The 19,645-nt window shown below is 41.5% G+C and overlaps 1 protein-coding gene across 3 annotated transcripts in view; it reads left to right on the forward strand.

Moving 5' to 3' along the window:
- The window catches only part of LOC144680482 (microtubule-associated protein RP/EB family member 3-like), a 98,893-nt gene that overhangs the window by 23,049 nt on the left and 56,199 nt on the right, over window positions 1–19,645 (forward strand). For all 3 annotated transcript variants that reach the window (XM_078541494.1, XM_078541495.1, XM_078541496.1), the window contains 2 exons: window positions 5,757–5,884; window positions 19,272–19,417. In XM_078541494.1, the coding sequence (XP_078397620.1) occupies window positions 5,764–5,884; window positions 19,272–19,417 (267 nt within the window). In that variant the 5' untranslated portion in view covers window positions 5,757–5,763. The remainder of the gene's footprint in view (window positions 1–5,756; window positions 5,885–19,271; window positions 19,418–19,645) is intronic.

The raw sequence follows: 19,645 nt of genomic DNA on the forward strand, positions 1-19,645 counted from the left end.
GAAAATCCTCATTGAGACATGTAGGCCAGTATTTTTTTGTGGAGGCGGTGACGCTGCCCATCGGCCGAAAAGTTGGGGGCGAGACAGCCTCCACTGGGTCTGGAAGCCAAAAACAGATTTCACAGTTATCAGTTAGCTAGCTGTCTAAGGTCATGGCTTACGCTTCCATGCAGGTGAATGCCCTGCCTCAAGGGCTGCTAGCCAGTCAAATGACTGGCATCCCTCCAGTCCCAGAAACATCTCTGGGAGCGGTGCCACTGCTGGGACTGCAGCAGTCCCCCATGAGGAGCCATGGATGACGCCAGATACTGTAATTTGGCGTGGCTTCACTGAGGCCAGTCAGGCTGACCCTGGGGTGGGAAAGGGAGTGTGGTGGGGAGACAAGTGAGGGCAGCTGTTACTGTTGGGGAGGGCCTCCATTGGGCACAGGGTACCCAAACAGGAGTGTCCCCACCCCCTGAGCCTACAGCTATTTGCCATGTGGTGGGGGAACCCTCCATTTCTGGTAACATAGCAGCAGGAGGAGGCTGTTAAGTGGTAAGGGCCTTAATTGGCCCAACGGCAGATGGGCTGCTCCTGGTAAAATTCCAGTGGAGACGGTTGAATGACTGAAACGGTGCCCACCGCCATGCTATGTGATTTTATCCCACCTGCCAGCCTGTCCCTGGGGATATGGTGGTGTAACATTCTGATCGTAGATTCTAAACCAGAAAGTATAAATCAAAATATTTAATTAATTGTAAAATCGCATATATAAAGCAGAATAAGGTGAGGGAAAGGTGGGATTAAGAGAGGTAAGACCACAAAAATAATTATAAGTATATTTTTTACCTTATTAATCTCCAACAATAATTGAATGCTGAAGTGAAAGCCCACACTTCGCAGTACCAGAGTTTTTTGGCAGCATGTCTGTCTGGCATGTTTAGTGGGCAACTGATAGATAAGTACGGCAACTTCACAACCTTCATTTCACATGTATATAACAGTATTGTTTGTATGCATAAGTGAGTTACCAAAGTAGTGGAGGAACAGGACATATCAGGCAGCAGCTTCCTGATTTCTGCTTTTAATTATGCATGTACAGACAGAGTCTAATTTGGTCCATAATATTGAGCACAGATATCCTCAGTTATTACCACAAAATCTGGGTCAATATCTTTGGGGAATTTGGCTTTCTTTAGAACTATGGAACTTGACTCATGGGGGCGGTGGTAAACCACCTGATCTGAAGTAGTGCTGGATAGAGGGATTGGGATTGCTTAACAGTCTGCAGCGACGGCTGTAACTTTAAAATCACAGAAGAGTTTTTCACTTTTATGTTGATGCTGCGGCTTGGTTGGTAACATGCTTGCCTCTAAATCAGAAGGTTCACTTAAGGTATTGAGCACAGCTGACACTTCAGTTCAGTACTCAGTTCAGTGGTGCTGCTGGTGCCATCTTTTGGATAAGATACTGAACTGAGGCACCACCTGCTGGCTCAGTTGGTGTAAAAGAATCCATGGCACTATTTCGAAGAAGAACAGGGCAGGTATCCCCAGTGCCCTGGTCAATATTTATCCTTTAGTCGACATCTGAAAAAACAGATTATCCAGCTATTATCTCATTGCTGTTTCTGGGAATTTGCTGAGAGCATATTTGCTGCAGCATTTACTACATTACAACACTGATTACACTTCAAAAGTACATGATTGACTGTTAAGTGCTTTGAGATGTGTGGTCGATTGCGAAAAGCCCTATTTAAGTGTAAGTCTTTTCTTGTTTTATCCCTGCACCCCCCTCCCTGAAATCCTTCATCCTGATTACATAAATTAAGCTACTGTTATGAATGCATCTGGATATATTTTGTTTTGGAACTTCAAACAATTGGCCAAAACACTTCATCTTCTTGTTCTCAATCATATTTGGCAGAGCAACCTATCGCTCTGTTTTGAATAAATGAGGATAGGACTTAGGAGCAGGAGTAGATATTAGGCCCTTAGAGCCTGCCCCGCCATTCATTAAGATCATGGCTGATCAACAATACTTTCCTGTCTGCCCCCATAACCCTTGACTCCCTTGTCAATCAAAAATCTAACTAACTCAGCCTTGAATAAATTCAATGACCCTGTCTCCACTGTTTTCTAGGGAAGAGAATTTCACATACTAACAATCCTCAGAGAAAAGGTTTCTCCTCATCTCCTTAAATGGAAGACCCCTTATTTTTAAATTGTGTCAAGTTCAAGTCTCCCCATAAGAGGAAATATCCTCCTGGTATCCACTCTATCAAGTCCCCTCACGTGTTTACATGTTTCAATAAGATCACCTCTCATTCTTCAAAACTCCAGTGGGTATAGGCCCAACCTGTTAAACCTTTCTTCAAAAGATAAACCTTCATTTCAGGAATAAGTTTCGTGAACCTTCTTTGTACTGCTTCTAAAGTAATTATATCCTTTTTCAAATAAGGAGACCAAAACTGTACATAGTATTCTAGTTGTGGTCACACCAAGGCCCTAAACAGCTGCAGTAAAACTTCCATACTTTCATTTTCTATTCCCTTTGCAATAAACACCAACATTCCATTTGCCTTCTAACCACTCCTGTACCTGCTTCCTAACTTTTTGTGATTCGTGTACCAGGACACCCAGATCCTTCTATACCACCAAGTTCTGCAATATCTCACCATTTAAGTCGTATACTGCTTTTCTATTCTTCCTGCCTAAGTTCACATTTTCCCACATTATTATTCCAACTGTCAAATTTTTCCCAACTCACTTAACCTATCCATATCCTTTTGCAGACTCTTTACCTCTTGTTGACAACCTCTCCTGCCTATCTTGGTGTCATCGACAAATTTAACTACCATACATTCGATCCCTTCATCCAAGTCATTGATATAGATTGTAAATAGTTGAGGCCCAAAACTAACCCCTGTGACACCACTAGTTCCAGCTTGCCAACCTGAAATTGACCCATTTATCCCTAGTCTCTGCTTCCTGTTAGCTAACCAATTCATTATCCATGCTAATATGTTAGCTGTACACCATGAGCTCTTATTTTGTGTGGTAACCTTTGAAATGGAATCTTATCAAATTCTTTTTGGAAATCCAAGTATGCCATATCCACAGGTTCCCCCTTTTCCACCTTGCTTGTTGCGTCCTCAAAGAACTCTAATAGATTAGTTAAACATGATTTCCCTTTCACAAAACCATGTTGAATCTGTTTGATCCCATTTTGATTTTCTAAGTATCCTGCTATAACCCATTTAATAATGGATTCTAGAAATTTCCCTATGACAGATGTTAGGCTAACTGGCTTATAGTTTCCTGCTGCCTGTCTCCCACTTTCCTTGAATAAATGTTTGCTATTTTCCAATCCACCGGGACACTCCAGAACCTAAGGAATTTAGGATGATTATAACCAATATCTCTACTATCTCTGCAGCCACTTTTTAAGACTCTAGGATGCAGGCCATTGGGTCCTTAGGGACTTGTCAGCCTTTAAGTCTAATAGTTTTCCCAGTACCTTTTCCCTGGTGATGGTGATTGTGTTATGTTCCTCCCTCTCTTTTACCTCTTGATTTTCAAGTACCTTTGGAAAGTTTTCTATGTCTTCTATAGTGAAGACAGGCATCTGTTCAACACTTCTGCCATTTCCTTGTTTTCCATTATTATTTTCCCAGACTCACTCTCTAGAGGACCATCACTCGCTTTAGTTACTCTTTTCCTATTTAAGTATTTGTAGAAACTCTTACTATGCTTTTCTATTTCTAGCTAGCTTTCTCTCATACTGTACTTTCTTCGTCTTTTTTTTCGTCATTCTTTACTGGTTCTTAAAATCTGTCCAGTCTTCTGAACTATCACTAATCTTTGCCAGTGTATTGTGTTTCTTTCAACTTGATGCTATCCTTCGCTTCCTTACTTAGCTACAGATGATACATCCTTCTCAAAGAATCTTTCTTTCTCACTGGGATAAATCTTTGTTGAGAGTTATTAAATATCTCCTTAAAATTCTGCCACTGCACCTCTACTGTCCTACCTTTTGACCTAGTTTCCCATTTCACTTTAGCCAGCTCTGCCTTCACATCCTTATAATTACCTCTATTTAGACTTAAAACATTAGGCTTGGACCCACACTTCTCATCTTCAAACTGAACTTGAAATTCTATATTGTTATGATCGCTGTTGCCTGGAGGCCTCTTTACTATGATGCTATTGATTAATCCTATCTCATTGCACATTACCAGGTCTAAAATAGCCTGCTTCCTGGTTGGCTCCAGTACATACTGCTCTAAGAAATTGTCCCAAATAACGCTCTATGAACTCATTTTCCAGGCTACCTTTGCCAACCTGATTTGCACAACCTAGATGTAGATTAAAGTCACCCATGATTATTGTGGTACCTTTCTTACATGCCCTATTTATTTCTTCCCGTATACCCTGACCTACAGTGTAACTACTATTAGGGGGCCAATTAACTACTCCCACAAGTGACTCCTTACCACCTTTTCCTAACTTTCAGTCTTTTGGAAATGTCAAATACTCTTCAGCATTCATGTCCCAACCTTGGACACTTTGCAGCCATGTCTCTGTAATGGCTATTAGGTCATATATTTTTATTTCTATCTGTGCTAATACCTCATCTTTTTTGTTATAAATGCTGTGCACATTCGGATACAACACCTTTAACTCTGTCTTTTTACCATTTTTACAATCTCTAACATTACCTTTTGGTGCACTCATAAGTTTGTATGCTCTGTCCCTTTCTGCCATACTCTGGTTATCATTACCCAAATTGCTACTCTGCTCTATAACCTTATCATTTCTCTTTAATTTACCACATCTCCCCTTACATGATTCCTTCCCCCCATTATTTTCTTTAAAGCCCTTTCGACCAATTGTACAGCTTACCAGAATACTGTCTCAGCATGTTCAGGTGAAGACCATTCGTCCCAATGGTACAGCTCCTGCTTTCCCCAGTAGTGGTGCCAGTGCCCCATGCACTGAAACCCATTGCTCCCACACCAGTCTTTGAGCCTTGCAGTCATCTCTCTAATATTATTTACCCTATGCCAATTTGCTCATGGCTCAGGTAATAACCCAAAGATTATTACCTGTGAGCTTCTTTTTAATTTAGCTCCTAGGTGCTCATAATCCCTAAGCAGAATCCCTTTCCTAGTCTTACCGATGTCCTTGGTACCCACGTGGACGACGACAACTGGATCTTCCCCCTCCCACTGCAAGTTTCTCTCCAGCCCTGAGATGTCCCAAAACCAGGCACCAGGCAGGCAACATAGCTTTCTCTTGCTCTGGGCTGCAGACAACCAAGTCTGTCCCCCTGACTACAATGTCCTCATTACCACAACTTTCCTATTTAGCACCCCCACTTCAATGGCTTCCTTTACCACTGTGCCATGGTCATTTTGCTCCTCCACCTTCCAGCCCCCACTCTCATCCATACAAGCTGCTAGAACCTCGAACCTGTTGGACAATTGCAAGAGCTGAGGCACCTCCACTTCTACCTGCTTGATCCCCTTACTTGCCTCACTTGCAGTCACACCCTCATGACGTTTGTTACTGATCAAATCAAATGACCCTATCCTAAAGAGTGTGACTGCCTTCTGGAACAAAGTGTCCGTAGCTTGGCACCCAGCTCATTGACTTAAGGCAAAGCTCCTTGAACCAAGCACACTTATTGCAGATTTGGTTGCTTTGGATCACACTGGTGTCTAGTTGATTTTGTTTCTACTTTCTTAACTTATTAATCTGTTTCTCTTACAGCTGTGGCATGGCAGTGAATGTATATTCCACCTCTGTGACAAGTGAAAATCTAAGCCGACATGACATGCTGTCATGGGTTAATGACTCCCTCCAGCTCAACTACACCAAGATTGAGCAACTATGTTCAGGTAATGAGATGGTGACATAATTTTATTGGATAAGTAGCAAGTGTAACACTGATTTTCAGTTGTGATGCTTTGTTTGGTCATTTGTAAGGTTTAAAAGTAAAATTAATCCTCCTGGCATTATATTTATCTCATTGCAGATGTTTGAGAAGGAACTAAATCACAATGCATTTTTCATAGTTAGCTGTTTTCTTTTCAATAGTGCTGTCTGATTTAATTATAAATGAGGAAGAGCTAGGAAACAAATTTAATGTGAATAAGTGTCATAGTGGATTACACAATATTTTTTCCTTGTCAAAGCTGAGTTCAGGTCATGTCTTGTTACTTCTAAGTGTTAGACACAAAGATGCTAAACTTAATTGAGTTTGCCAGCCAGAATTCATTTTCTGAGATGCATAAATCACTGCAATGGATTTGCTATGAATTGTTAATAGTACACAATTAGAGTAGAGATAATACTTCTGAGAATATTATTGAAGAAAAATGAACTCTTTCCAGGGCCTCTATATCTCCCGCCACTACATGAGGGGAGACAAGAATTGTACACAGTATTCTAGATGAGGGCCTGACCAAGATCTTGAACAAGGACACTGGTACTCTGTTTTATATTGAATTATCCGAGTTATGCATCCAAATATACTTTACTTTTACTATAGACTCTCGGTCATGGACCTTGAGAGACCTATGCATTATAACACTCGGATCTTATTTTTCCCCCTCAATACACTACAACCTCTACAGACCAGAAATCTGAAGTCCGGACACACCAGTTGTCTGGAAATTTTTTGAGCCGACCCAAGCAGCACATGGAGTTGCCACTCGACTGTTCGGGTACTGCAACAAATCGAGAAGCGGTGGGTTCACTTGATTTTCAGTCTAAGGTTAGAAAATGTTGGGCGATGAGGAGACATAGGGACTGTGTAGTGCAGGAAAACGCACCATGATTACAAAGCTCACTTCCTTTCTTGCTATGCTGTCTGTCTCTCTGTTGGTCTACTTCTCCATCCCTATCCCTATCACTTGGGGTCTCCAGTTTTTTCTCAGTCTCTCGCTCTCTCTAGTCTCTCCCTCCCGCCTTCTCCCTCTATGTGTCTCCGTCATTTTTCATGACCTGTGAAACTGCATACCTAGACCTTGCTCCTCCACTGTAATTAAATGGTTCTATTGGAACCCAATTGCCTTGGGGACTGGATTTAAATCCATGTTTAGACTGCTGGGGTTAAACACCTTTCCTTGCTGTAAGGAATCTATTTAATATGCATTTGGTCAGTCTGAATGCACTTCACATTGAATGTAGGACGCAGAAACAGACCATTCAGTTCAATCAGTATGTGCTTAAAAAACATATTGGAGGATACGGACATCAATCCTTCAACCCCTCGCTGGCTAAACAAGTGCTCTGCCATTTGAGCTAATCTGCTGGATAAAGCTCAACTCTTTCGGCATGAACCACACCACAAAACTCCCCTAATTTTAAATTTCTCTTAATACAAGAGCTACTCTTTTTTGAGCTTGCAGCTGGAGCAGAGTACAGTGGAGTTCTGCTTATCATCTAATTGAATTATATATGACTTTAAGTTCTTGGTGCTCACTCAATGTGCACAAAATGGATGATGTTCCATCACACAACTTGATCATCAAAGAAGAGCTTTTAAAAATAAAAATTGTTGATTAACAAGGTAGCTACAATATGTAAGAATGTACTTGAACATCACCTGGTGGCCCTTATCCAGCCAACCAGTAGCATAAGGCAAAGTATTTCATTGTCCTTGGGTTGGAATATTAAGAGTGTCACTCCATTGTTTAAGAAGGTAAGGAAGAAGAAACCAGAGAACTACAGAATTATCAGTTTAGCATCAGTTGTGGGGAAGTTGCTAGAATTTATTATCAAAGGCAGAGTGACTGAGTACTCAGGATAAGGATGAGCTGATCAAAGAATGTAAGTACAAATTTATGATGGGTAGGTCACATCTGAGTAATCTCGTTGAATTTTTGTGGCGATCGCTAACATGGTGGACATATAAATGTTTATGGATGTTGTCTGTATGGAATTCCAGAAGATATTTTATAAGATTCTGCATAGGTGATTATCAGCAAAAGTTGAAATGCATAAAATTGGAGGTAATCTGATGACATAGCGGTAATTGGTTGTGAGGCAAAAGACAATAGGGATAGAAAGAATGTCCTGTGATTGGTGGGTTATGTCAAATGGTGTTGCCCAGTGAATGAATGAATGAATGAATGTAGTTACAAATGCTGGACTTTATAAGATGGTAATGTTTTAAATTGTCTCCTTTAATTCATAGTAAAATGGAGTAGTTTGGAGAGGGGAATGGGGCCTCATACGGGATCTGCCCGGAGGCAAGCCCGTGTGAACTTAAACTGAACCTGCCTGGAGACACACACATGGGACCTGCTTGTTATGGAAGCTAAAACTCAAATTGAAACTTATTAAAAGTAAGGTGCAAAGTTTTAATACCTTGATACAAAGGAGAAGGCAACTGGCCACGCTGTTGTCCAGAGTCTCAGACTCTCAGAGGTAGTCAGACCGAAAGGCTTGGGCAAGAAGACAGAAAGCTGGTGGTGCTATGACAGGCAGAAGAAAAAGACTGCTTTTGGGCTAATCACCAAGCGGAGTGCTGGTGAGAACGGAACCTTGTCCGAGGAAGCAAAGATTGTGGAGAGTTAAAAATGAAGGAATCATCAGAGGGTACCTTGCTACTGGAAGTCCATTCAATTACGCTCTGAAGATTGAGTGAAGGGGACTTTGTTTAAAAGGACACAGGAAGATTCACCTTGGTGGGGCTAGGAGAAGAGATCCTGCTAAAGCCAGGAGCAGCTTGGGATTTTTAAGCACGTCTATTTCTGCTGAGAGTGTGGTGAAATGTATAAATGTGGCATGGGGTCTTTGGTTGTGCTAATAAGTTAATAAGGAATACCTTTTCTTTAGTTTAACGTTTAGTTGCCCACTAAGTAATGTTTAGTCTATATTGATTTTAACGTGCTACAATAAAGTCTTAAAATGTGAAATCTTGTTGTGCAATCCTTTGGGTTGGTCACTTGGGGTGATGGTCCCTTTAAGAATTGGTTTCTCAAGGATCTGATTTATGGTTTTAAAAAAAAAAGCAGCTGGCTTCCAGTAAATTCATAGTAAAATGGAGTAGTTTGTAAATTATCATGTGACCAATTGTCTGGAAGATAAACAATAGGAACAGAAAAGGCCTGCAAGACGGGAGATGGTGGCATAGTGGTAATATCGCTGGACTAGTAATCCAGAGACCCAAGCTAATGCTATGGGGACGTGGGTTCAGACCCCACCACAGCATTCAGTGGAATTTGAATTCAGTTAACAAATCAGGAACATAAAGCTAGTCTCAGTAATGGTGACCATTAAACTATCATCAGTCGTCATAAAAGCCCATCTGGTTCACTAATGTCCTTTTGGGGCACCCTTATCTGGCCTGGCCTTCATGTGACTCCAGACCCACAGAAATGTGGTTGACTCTTAGCTTCCCTCTGAAATGGCCTAGCAAGCCACTCAGTTCAAGGGCAAATGCTTGCCTTTGGAGCAGTGTGCACATCCCATGAAAGAATATATAAAAAAAAAATAGGAGCGTGTGTGTTCCTGGAGCTGGTTCTGTCTTTGAGAAGAGGTTTTGGAAGAAGCGGACTGCTGACGAGAAAACATCTTTGTAAAGAGCTTAACTCAAGAATTCCTAACGGTGAATTGGACTTCTGGTATAGCAAAGCTAAGGAGAGAGAGCGTTTTAGATGCAAGACTCCAGAGTTAAAGAATATTAGAATCAGGCGAGTTCTGACTTGAGAGACACTTAAGTGGAAGGGAGAGCCCACAGCCGTAGGACACTTGGAAGAGATTTGAAGAGGAGACCTTGCCGGAAGTAAGTGGAAGGCCCATGAAATCTCAAGCCTAAATGAATATTTGAAACAATACTCGGGCCAAGTGGTTAATCTTCCAATTTTTGATAATCTGACTTGTGTTTTTGGGGTGCAAGTCAAATGGGTGCACAAGGAAAGTATAAATATATGTATTCATTGTACTTTTAATATCTTTTATGTAACTGACTAAGATTATTAGGATTCATGCTCTTTGATTTTAGTGTGGTAAATTTCTTGTTTTAAGCCGTGTACCTTGTGACATCATTCATTCAGTAAATACTTGGGTTTTTGGATTCTGATAAAAAGCACATTACTGGTCTGTACTGAGAACATGACACTGGGAATTTCATTTCCCTTTTAAAAGCTATCGGTCTCTACGGGGATCATAACAAGTTGCACATTCAAGCTTGTGGATGACAGCAACTTAGGATCAACGCACCCCTCTAATTTTTTTGGAGTGTGTAGATGATTTATTTAAATGCACAGCCTCTTTAAATATTTTTGCGCATCCTGTGTGTGCTATCACTTAAAGGGACTGATGTGCACAGTCTGCCCAGGAACTTCCGGGTTGCTGCGCACCTGCGCATCTTACAGGGAACATTGATTAGGAGTCATGGCCCTTTTTAAAGAGACATTGATTGTGCAAAACTCTGAACACTGACCTAAGTGTCAGGTCATACAATTTGAATCCAATAATAAACCAGGATATTTCCTTTATGGTGTGAAACTAGGAGCTGTGGAGGTACAAATGGATTTAGGTATACGTGCACAGAAATCACTAAAAGCTAGTAGAGATTGTATAAAAAATAGTCAAAAGGTCAAAAGGAACGTTGGCTTTTATCTTAAATGGGCTGAAATACAAAGGGGAAGAAATTATGGTTTAATTTTGGACAGCCTTAGTCGGACCACATCTGGAGTACCGCATTCAGTTCTGTGCACCGCACCTCAGGAAAGATATTTTGACCTTGGAGGGGATGAAACAGAGATTGTGCAGGATAACACTGGGCTTTAAAGGATTAAATTCTGAGGACAGGTAGCATAAACTCACTTGTACTTCATTCAGTTTAGAAATTTGAGGGGTAATCTAACTGACATGTTCAAACTGATAAAGGGATTTGCGAAGGGAGATAAATTAAAAATATTTCCTCCAGTGAGGAAACCCAGAACAAGGCACTGCAATCTTAAATTAGAGCTAGTGGACTTCATGAGGGAGATCAGGAATCACTTTCACAAAAGGTAGTGAAAATCTGGAACTCTATCTCCCCAAAAGGCGCTGGATGCATGTTCAGTTGAAATTTCAAGATTGAAATCAGTAGTTGTGCTAGGTAAGAATATCAAACAATATGGAACAAAGACAGGTAAATTGAACTAAGTACAGATCAGCCATGGACTGACTGAATGGTGGAGTAGGCTCAAAGGGATGAATGTTTCTATGCATCATTACTGTTTAGTATTGATGTTAACACCTTGAAACTTTTACAAATCATCAGAGTCAATTTAGGCATTTTGAAATGTCTTAAAATAATTCAATTCTAAAGTACAGTGAAAAGGTAAAAAGAAAACCAGAAGCTGTTCTAGGTCGCAGCAAGTACATTCTCAGAGGTAATATTACAAATTACTCAGGCATGCATTACTGGATTCTTGAGTGGATGAAGAATTAGAGTTTTGAGAAGACTCCGAGGTGAAGGAAAGGCTAAGTACAGTAAATGAGTTTTAGCAACTTGGGGCAAAATGGTAAATCTCATGGAAAGCAGAACATCACTTAGGAGTAACTGTCATAAAGGATTAGCAGGTAAATATGTGGAGCTGTACAGAGGCAATAAGGCTACAAGTTATTTTCCATTGCAAGGATTGGGAAAATTAAAACAAAAATAAAATAGGTTATACAAAGGGGAAATAAACAATATGAACAGTAAGACCCATGAAGGAAAGAAAGATTTTGGAAGCTAAGTTTAAGTCAAAGCTGCTCCTATTTTAAAAAGTACAGCAGAGGTGATTCAGCAACATACATTGTGGGTAATATGATGATCATAAAGGCAGATTGTTTGCAGGTGAAGATCATAGGAAGGCTTGCCTGTAGTGGTTGGCAGGATCGTTGGTGACTGTAGAGGCCAATTCTTGTTCTGTCGACTCGAGCAGTTGGGGCACAGGAACTTCTGGTTTGGGGAGGACTCTAGTCCTGTTGAGGACTTCATTGTTTGCAACATAGTCTTGCCATCTGATCGAACACGGAGTTAATGGAAACGTGCCGGTATGTGTTTGCTGTGCAGAACCCATGATTCTGATCCATACAAGTGGGTGGTGGTGTACCCTGCACTCTTGGATTTTGGTTGTGACACGGAGTGAATAGTTGCGCCAGACTCGCTTAGAGAGGTGGCCAAAGGAGCTGTTGGCCTATGTTCTTGTTGACAGTGACATTACATGAGATGATGTTGCCTAGATAGGTGAGCTGTTCTACTGCATTGAGGTTGCTGCCGTCACTGCTATGGTCATATTATGAAAAATAAGATCATTGAGCATCTGGATAAACAAAGCCATATAAGTTAACCAATATGGTTTCATAAAGGGAAAGTATTGCCAATCTATCTTTCTGTGTGTGACAAATTATCATATAACGGTTCAGAAGGGAGGCTTGTCATGTCTGCGCTGGGCCTCTGTGAGAGCATCTTAGCTAGTCCCACTCCCCATCTTTCTCCATAACCCTGTGTTTTTTTTAGCTTGCCTTTGAGCAAGGCTGTCTAGTCATGCTGAACGGCAGGTTCAATGGATATGAATTTTGACTTGTCATTAAGAATGGCATGCATTTTTTTGGTATATCCACGCTTGTTAAGGATGACTGTTCCCATCCCCTTGCCAGGTTTACTGATGTGTGTACCTGGGTTGGTCTTAAGGCACACCAAAATTGAAACTTACTTAACCTTGCCCTGCTTGGTAGAACTGGGGGGGGGGGGGAACTTAGACTTGAAGTTTGTTAAATTCAAAACTAACCTCCAGAAGCAATATTGAAGTGAGCAAGAATTTTTCTGTTCAACAACCTCCCTGGGAGACTGTGGAAGCATTTCCTATTGATATATTCAAATGCAAATTAATTGTAGAGTATTCCCCTCCTGTGTCGGTGGTGGAGAGGCTTTGTGGAGTCAGCAGGTGAGCCTCAAGCTGTAGATTACTCAACTCTGACTTTGTTATTATGACATTTGTGTAGTTGGTCCATGTGAATTTCTGTTGAGTGATAACCCTAGGTTAAGATACCCCATTGAATGTCAAGAAGGGGAGGTTAAGTTCCATCTTGTTCCAGATGGTCATTGCCTGCCATTTGTGTGGCAAGAATTTTACTTGCCACTTAATCAGCCCCAATCTGGGATATTGTTCAGATCTTGTAGCTTGTGGACATGGACCACTGCATTATCTGAGGAATTGTAAATGGACCTGTCTTCTCATATCATCAGCAAAAAGCCCCACTTCTGACCTTATGGTGGAAGGAGATTCATTGATGAAACAGCTGAAGATTATTGGGATAAGGGCACTGCACTCCTCAGTCCTGGGACTGAGATGATTGCCTTCAACAGCCACCGATGTTTTCATTTGTGCCTGGAAATCCACTACAAAGATCCCCCACCACCTCCACCCCCCCAACCAACTCAGATCCCCATCAGTTGACATTAATTTCACTAAGGTTCAGCCAGATAGTCAAATACTACAGGGATGTCAAATGCTCTAGCCTCAGATATAACTTTTTGTTTATGTTTGGACCAAAACTGCAGTGACGTCTAGCCATGTGTCCCTAGTGGTATACAAGCTGAGGACCTGTAAATAGGTTATCAATTAGAGCAGCTCAATAGCTCTACGGACAGCACCTTCAATCTCATTTCTCATAATAAGGTGATAATTGACTGAGTTGGATTTCTGCTGATTGTTTGTGGGCGGACATATCTGAATAATTTTCCACATTGTTAGGCCAGCCCCTCCAGACTATAATACTGTGCTTCGAGTGGGTCTGTGGTGCTAGTTAGAGAGAATATACCCAGGGATGTTGACGCTGGCTGATTGTTATGATTGTGTTTGACGAGTCTATGGGCCAGCTCTCCCAATTTGGCCACCAGTTTCCAGGTGTTAGGAGGAGTTTTCAGGCTCGACTGGGCTAGGCATGCCTCTGCTATACTCTAATTCAATGCCTAGTACAGGTAAGTGGCCCATCTGGCTTTATTCTTATATTTCTTGCAGTTTGATACAGCTGTGTGGCCATTAAATGGTCAACCATCTTGGCGTGGGATTGGCTCACCTATAGGCAGGACTGAGTGTAAGACTCTTAAACAGAGCGGTCTCACTTCCCTCAAAGGTCTGGACCCCATACAATGAAACGAAACAAAAAGTGGAAAACCTTTATTAACCTACTAAGCAATGGTATATACTTAGAATACTGGTTGCTTAGTAAGACTTGCGTACAGGAGCTTGTTCCTGGGTGGTCAATCCGCTGAACAAATTTTTTAAAAAATTCATCCCTGGGATGTGGGCATCACTGGCTGGGCCAGCACTTATTGCCCATCCCTAATTGCACTTGAGAAGGTGGTGGTGAGCTGCCTTCTTGAACGCCTGCAGTCCATGTGGTGTAGGTACACCCATAGTGCTGTTAGGGATGGAGTTCCAGGATTTTGACCCAGCGACAGTGAAGGAACAGCAATAAATTTACAACTTGGGGCAGTGAGTGGCTTGGAGGGTAACTTCCAGATGGTGGTGTACCCATGACTATGTGTACCCATGTTCTAGATGGTAGTGGTCGTGGGTTTGGAAGGTTCTGCCTAAGGAGCCTTGTTGAGTTTCTGGAGTACATCTTGTAGATGGTACACACTGCTGCCACTCTGTGTCTGTGGTGGAGGGAGTGAATGTTTGTGCATGGGGTGCCAGTCCAGCAGGCTGCTTTGTCCTGAATGGTGTCAAGCTTCTTGAGTGTTGTTGGAGCTGCACTCATCCAGGCAAGTGGAGAGTATTCCATCACACTCTGGCAGAAAGTGTGGCAGATGGTGAATTTGAATTCAGTAAAAAAAAAAAATAATCAGGAATTAAAAGTCTGAAACCCATCTGGTTCACCAATGTCCTTTAGGGAAGGAAATCTGCTGTCCTAACCTGGCCTGGCCTACATGTGACTCCAGACCCACAGCAATGTGGTAGACTTTTAAATGCCCTCTGAAAAAGGGCAGTTAGGGATGGGCAATAAATGCTGGCCTAGCCAGTGATGCCCATGAACGAATAAAAATAATGTCCTGGAATCGAGATGATTGACCTCCAACAACCGCAACCATCTTCCTTTGTGCTAGGTATGACTCCAACCAGTGGAGAGATTTCCCCCTGATTCCTGTTGACTCCAGTTTTTCAAGGGCCCCTTGATGCTGTACTCAGTCAAATACTGCCTTGATGTTACGGTCACTCTCACCTCACCTTTGGAGTTCAGCTCTTTGGTCCTGTTTGAACCAAGACTGTAATGAGGTCAGGAGCTGAGTGGCCCTGGCGGAATCCAAACTGTGCCTCAGTGTGCAGGTTATTGCTAAGCAAGTGCCACTTGATAGTACTGTTGATGACCCCTTCCATCACTCTATTGATGATGGAGAGTTGACTGATGAGGTGGTAATTGGCTGGGTTGGATTTGACCTGCTTTTTGTGTGCAGGACATACCTGGGCAATTTTCCACAGTGCCGGGTAGATGCCAGTGTTGTAGCTGCACCGGAACAGCTTGCTAGGGATGCGGCAAGTTCTGGAGCACAAATCTTCACTACTATTGCCAGAATGTTGTCAGGGCCCATAGCCTTTTCGGTATCCACACAACCTCACGTGACTGACCACGTCATGGCTGCAGTCACAGTGTCCTTGTGGGCTGTGGCATTACGCCCCTTTCTGACCCTGGTCCCTTGACATATAAGGCAATACTGCGAATCGGGTCATCAAATTGGGTTTCAGTGCTTTATCAATCCCACCATGGCTAGCAGGACCACTTGCATGAAGTCTGGGCCACCACCTTAATGACATGTCTGTGACCCTGTTCAGTTAAAACTGTCTTTATTTTTAAAAAGTCCAATATGAGCCTCAGCACATATGTCTTCGATCAGAATACTTCTCCCTTCATCCCGATATCCTCCACACTACATGTTCCTACCACCCATTGAGCTCCACGTTTGTCCATACAACAACTGGTTACATTTTACTTACAAACAGAAATATAAGAGATATTAAAAATGCCTTTTGTAGGTAAGCATTCTTACGAGGATGTTATAGAACCAGCTGGGCTTTTGCAACAGCCCAACAGCTTCATGGTCACTTTTACTGATACCAGCTCTTTGCTTCTGGAATTTTTTAGAAAACTGAATTCAAATTTTCAAATTACCATGGTAGAATTTGAACACACTTTATCTGGATTCATGGTCAGGCCTCTGGATTACTAGTTTGGAAATATGACCACTGCATTACCATACCCATTACCATTGTATTGTAATACCAATGTACTTGATATAATACAGCAGGAAGGAAAGGGTGGTGGGGTAGCTTTGTTGGCACGAGATAGAATAAGTACGAAAGCAAGAAATGATCTTGGATCGGAAGATGTGGAAGCTATATGTGTGGAGGTAAGAAATAACAAGGGGAAGAAGACACCGGTGGGAGTAGTCTATAGGCCACCGAACAATAGCTATACTGTAGGACAGAGAATAAATCAGGAGATAATGAGGGCATGTAAAAAAGGCAGTATATTAATCATGGGTGACTTTAATCTTCATGTAGATTGGGAAAATCAAATTGGCAGAGGTAGCCACGATCAAGAATTCATAGAGTGTATTCAGGACAGTTTCCTAGAACAATATGTTGTGAATCCAACCAGGGATCAGGCTATTTTGGATCTGGCAATGTGTAATGAGGCAGGTTTAATGAATAATCTGAGCAAAACATCCCCTAGGAAACAATGACCATAACATGTTGAAATTTAGCATTCAAATGTGCTAAACCTAAGTAAGGGTAATTACAAAGGAGTGAGGGCAGAGTTAGCTGGAGTGGACTGGGAAAGGAGTTTAGCAGAAAAGACAGTTGATGAACAATGCAGAAACTCACAACAAAGATATATCCCTGTGAGGAAGAAGGATTCAAGGAAGGAGATAAACCACCCATTGTTAACCAAGGAAATTAAGGATAGTATCAAAGTGAAAGAATAAAACATACAATATGGCAAAGTTTAGCGGTAAACCAGAGGATTGGGAAAGTTTTAATAAAACAACAGAAGATGACCAGTAAAAAATAGAGGGAGAAAATAAACTTTGAGGGTAAACTAGTAAGTAATATAAAAACAGACAGAAAGAGCTTCTTTAAATATGTAAAAAGGAAGAGAGAGGCCATAGGCCCCATAGAGAATGAGGCTGGGGAAATAATAATGGGGAAGCAAGAAATGGCAGAGGAGTTGAATAAATACTTTGCATCTAATAGCATACCAAAAACACTAAATAATCAAGGGGCAAAAGGTGGGGGGAGGAAATAAATACAATAACTATCACTTGAGAAAAAGTACTAGGGAAACTAATGGGGCTAAAGGCCAATAAGTCACCTGGACCTGATGGGTTGCATCCTAGAATATTAAAGGAAAATAGCTACAGAGATAGTGGATACACTGGTGGTAATCTTCCAGATTCTGGATAAGTCCCAGAGGATTGGAAAACTACCAATTTAACACCTTTACTCAAAAAGGGAGGGAGACAAAAAGCTGGTAACTATAGACCAGTTAGCTTAACATCCATATGGGCAAAATGTTAGAGTCTATTATAAAAGGTGTAATAGCAGAGCATTTAGAAATGCATAATATAACCAAGCAGAGTCAGCATGGCTTCATGAGGGGAAATCATGCCTGACAAATTTATTAGAATTCTTTGAGGAGATAACAAGCAGGATAGATAAAGGGGAACCAGTAGATGTAATATATTTGGATTTCCAAAAGGTGTTCAATAAGGTACCGCACATAAGGCTACTTCATAAGATAAGAGCCCATGGTGTTGGGGGTAGTATATTCGCATGGATAGAGGATTGGCTAATTAATAGAAGACAGATAGTTGGGATACAGGGGGGCATTTTCAGGATGGCAACCTGTAACTAGTGGAGTGTGACAGGGATCAGTGCTGGGGCCACAATTATTTACAATATATATTAATGACTTGGATGAGGGAAATGAATGTACTATCGCCAAATTTGCGGATGACACAAAAGTGGGAAGGCAAGTTGTGAGGATGACGCAAAGAGTCTACAGAGGGGGATATGGATAGGTGGGCAAAAACTTGACAGATGGAATACAATGTGGGAAAATGTGAGGTTATGCACTTTGGCAGGAAGAATAGAGGAGCTGAATATTATTTAAATGGAGAAAGACTGCAGAAAGTTGCAGCACAGAGGGGTTTGGGAGTCCTCGTGCATGAATCCCAAAAAGCTAATATACAAGTTCAGCAGGTAATAGGAAAGGCATATGGAATGTTGGCCTTTATTTCAAAGGGATTGGAGTATAAAAATAAGGAAGCCTTGCTAAAACTATGCAAGGCACTTAGACCACACCTAGAATACTATGAACAGTTTTGGTCCCCATATCTAAGGAAAGATGTACTGGCATTGGAGGCAGTAGGTTGATCCTGGATATGGATGGATTTTCTTATGAGGAGAGGTTGAGCAGGTTGGGCCTGTACTCATTGGAGTTTGGAAGAATGAGAGACGACCTTATCGAAACATATAAGATTTTTAGGGGGCTTGACAGGATAGATGCCGAGAGGTTGTTTCCCCTTGTGGGAGAGTCTAGGATCAGAGGACATAATCTCAGAGTGAGGGGTCGCCCATTTAAGACAGAGAGGAGGAGGAATTTCTTCTCTAAGGGTTGTTAATCTGTGGAATTCTTTACCACAGAGGGCTGTAGAGGCTGGATTGTTAAGTAAATTCATGGCTGAGGTAGACATTTTTAATCAGTAAGAGAATCAAGGGTTATGGGGAAAAGGCAGGAAAGTGGAGTTGAGGATTAGCAGATCAGCCATGATCTCATTGAGTGGCGGAGCAGACTCGACGGGCCGAATGGCCTACTTCTGCTCCTGCATCTTATGGTAAATTACTTAAGTTACTTTTGGAGTATCACTTAATTAGCCTGCAAGGATGGTCAATCTTCCACCTTTCACACATTAACTAACTCTCCTTGTGCCTATGGCATTCAAAATACTTGACTCTCTATAGTACAGATTCTTTTCCAATATTGTGGATTCTTCCAAGAGTGTAATTTCATGTGAGACTTCACGTAATGGTGCAAATAACTTGCTTAATTTTCCTCACGTGATGCGATTATTGACTTCTGGTTATTCCACTATTCATTATACAGACTTTTCAATGCAAATGTGTACATTCAAAATAATATGTACAACCTTACCTATATCCTAGAAAGCTCAAGTGTTTACAAACTGATCTCTGCTCTTACTAAAATATGGCTGTTTTTTTTCAATAGGAACAGCATACTGTCAGTTTATGGATATGCTCTTTCCAGGATGTATCCTTCTAAAGAAAGTCAAATTCCAAGCAAAGTTGGAGCATGAATACATTCAACATTTTAAAATCCTCCAAGCAGCCTTCAAGAAAATGAATGTTGATAAAGTATGTACTCAAATTTTGAAAAAGCCTACTCTTTTTTTATTAAAGGGACTGTTTGAGTTGCCAAGTTTTTCTTCGTGCCAAATGTTTTTTCCCCTTGGGCGGACATCTCTACATAGCCTTATGCAGCAGGGTACCCTGTACTGGCTCTTGTAGGCAGAAATCGTTTCTAAGGTTTTCTGTTAATCAACTCCTGGCACGTATTTTCTGTTGACCCTGTACTGAATCTTA

Source organism: Cetorhinus maximus, chromosome 5, assembly GCF_964194155.1.
Source record: "Cetorhinus maximus chromosome 5, sCetMax3.hap1.1, whole genome shotgun sequence".
Lineage (NCBI taxonomy): Eukaryota > Metazoa > Chordata > Chondrichthyes > Lamniformes > Cetorhinidae > Cetorhinus > Cetorhinus maximus.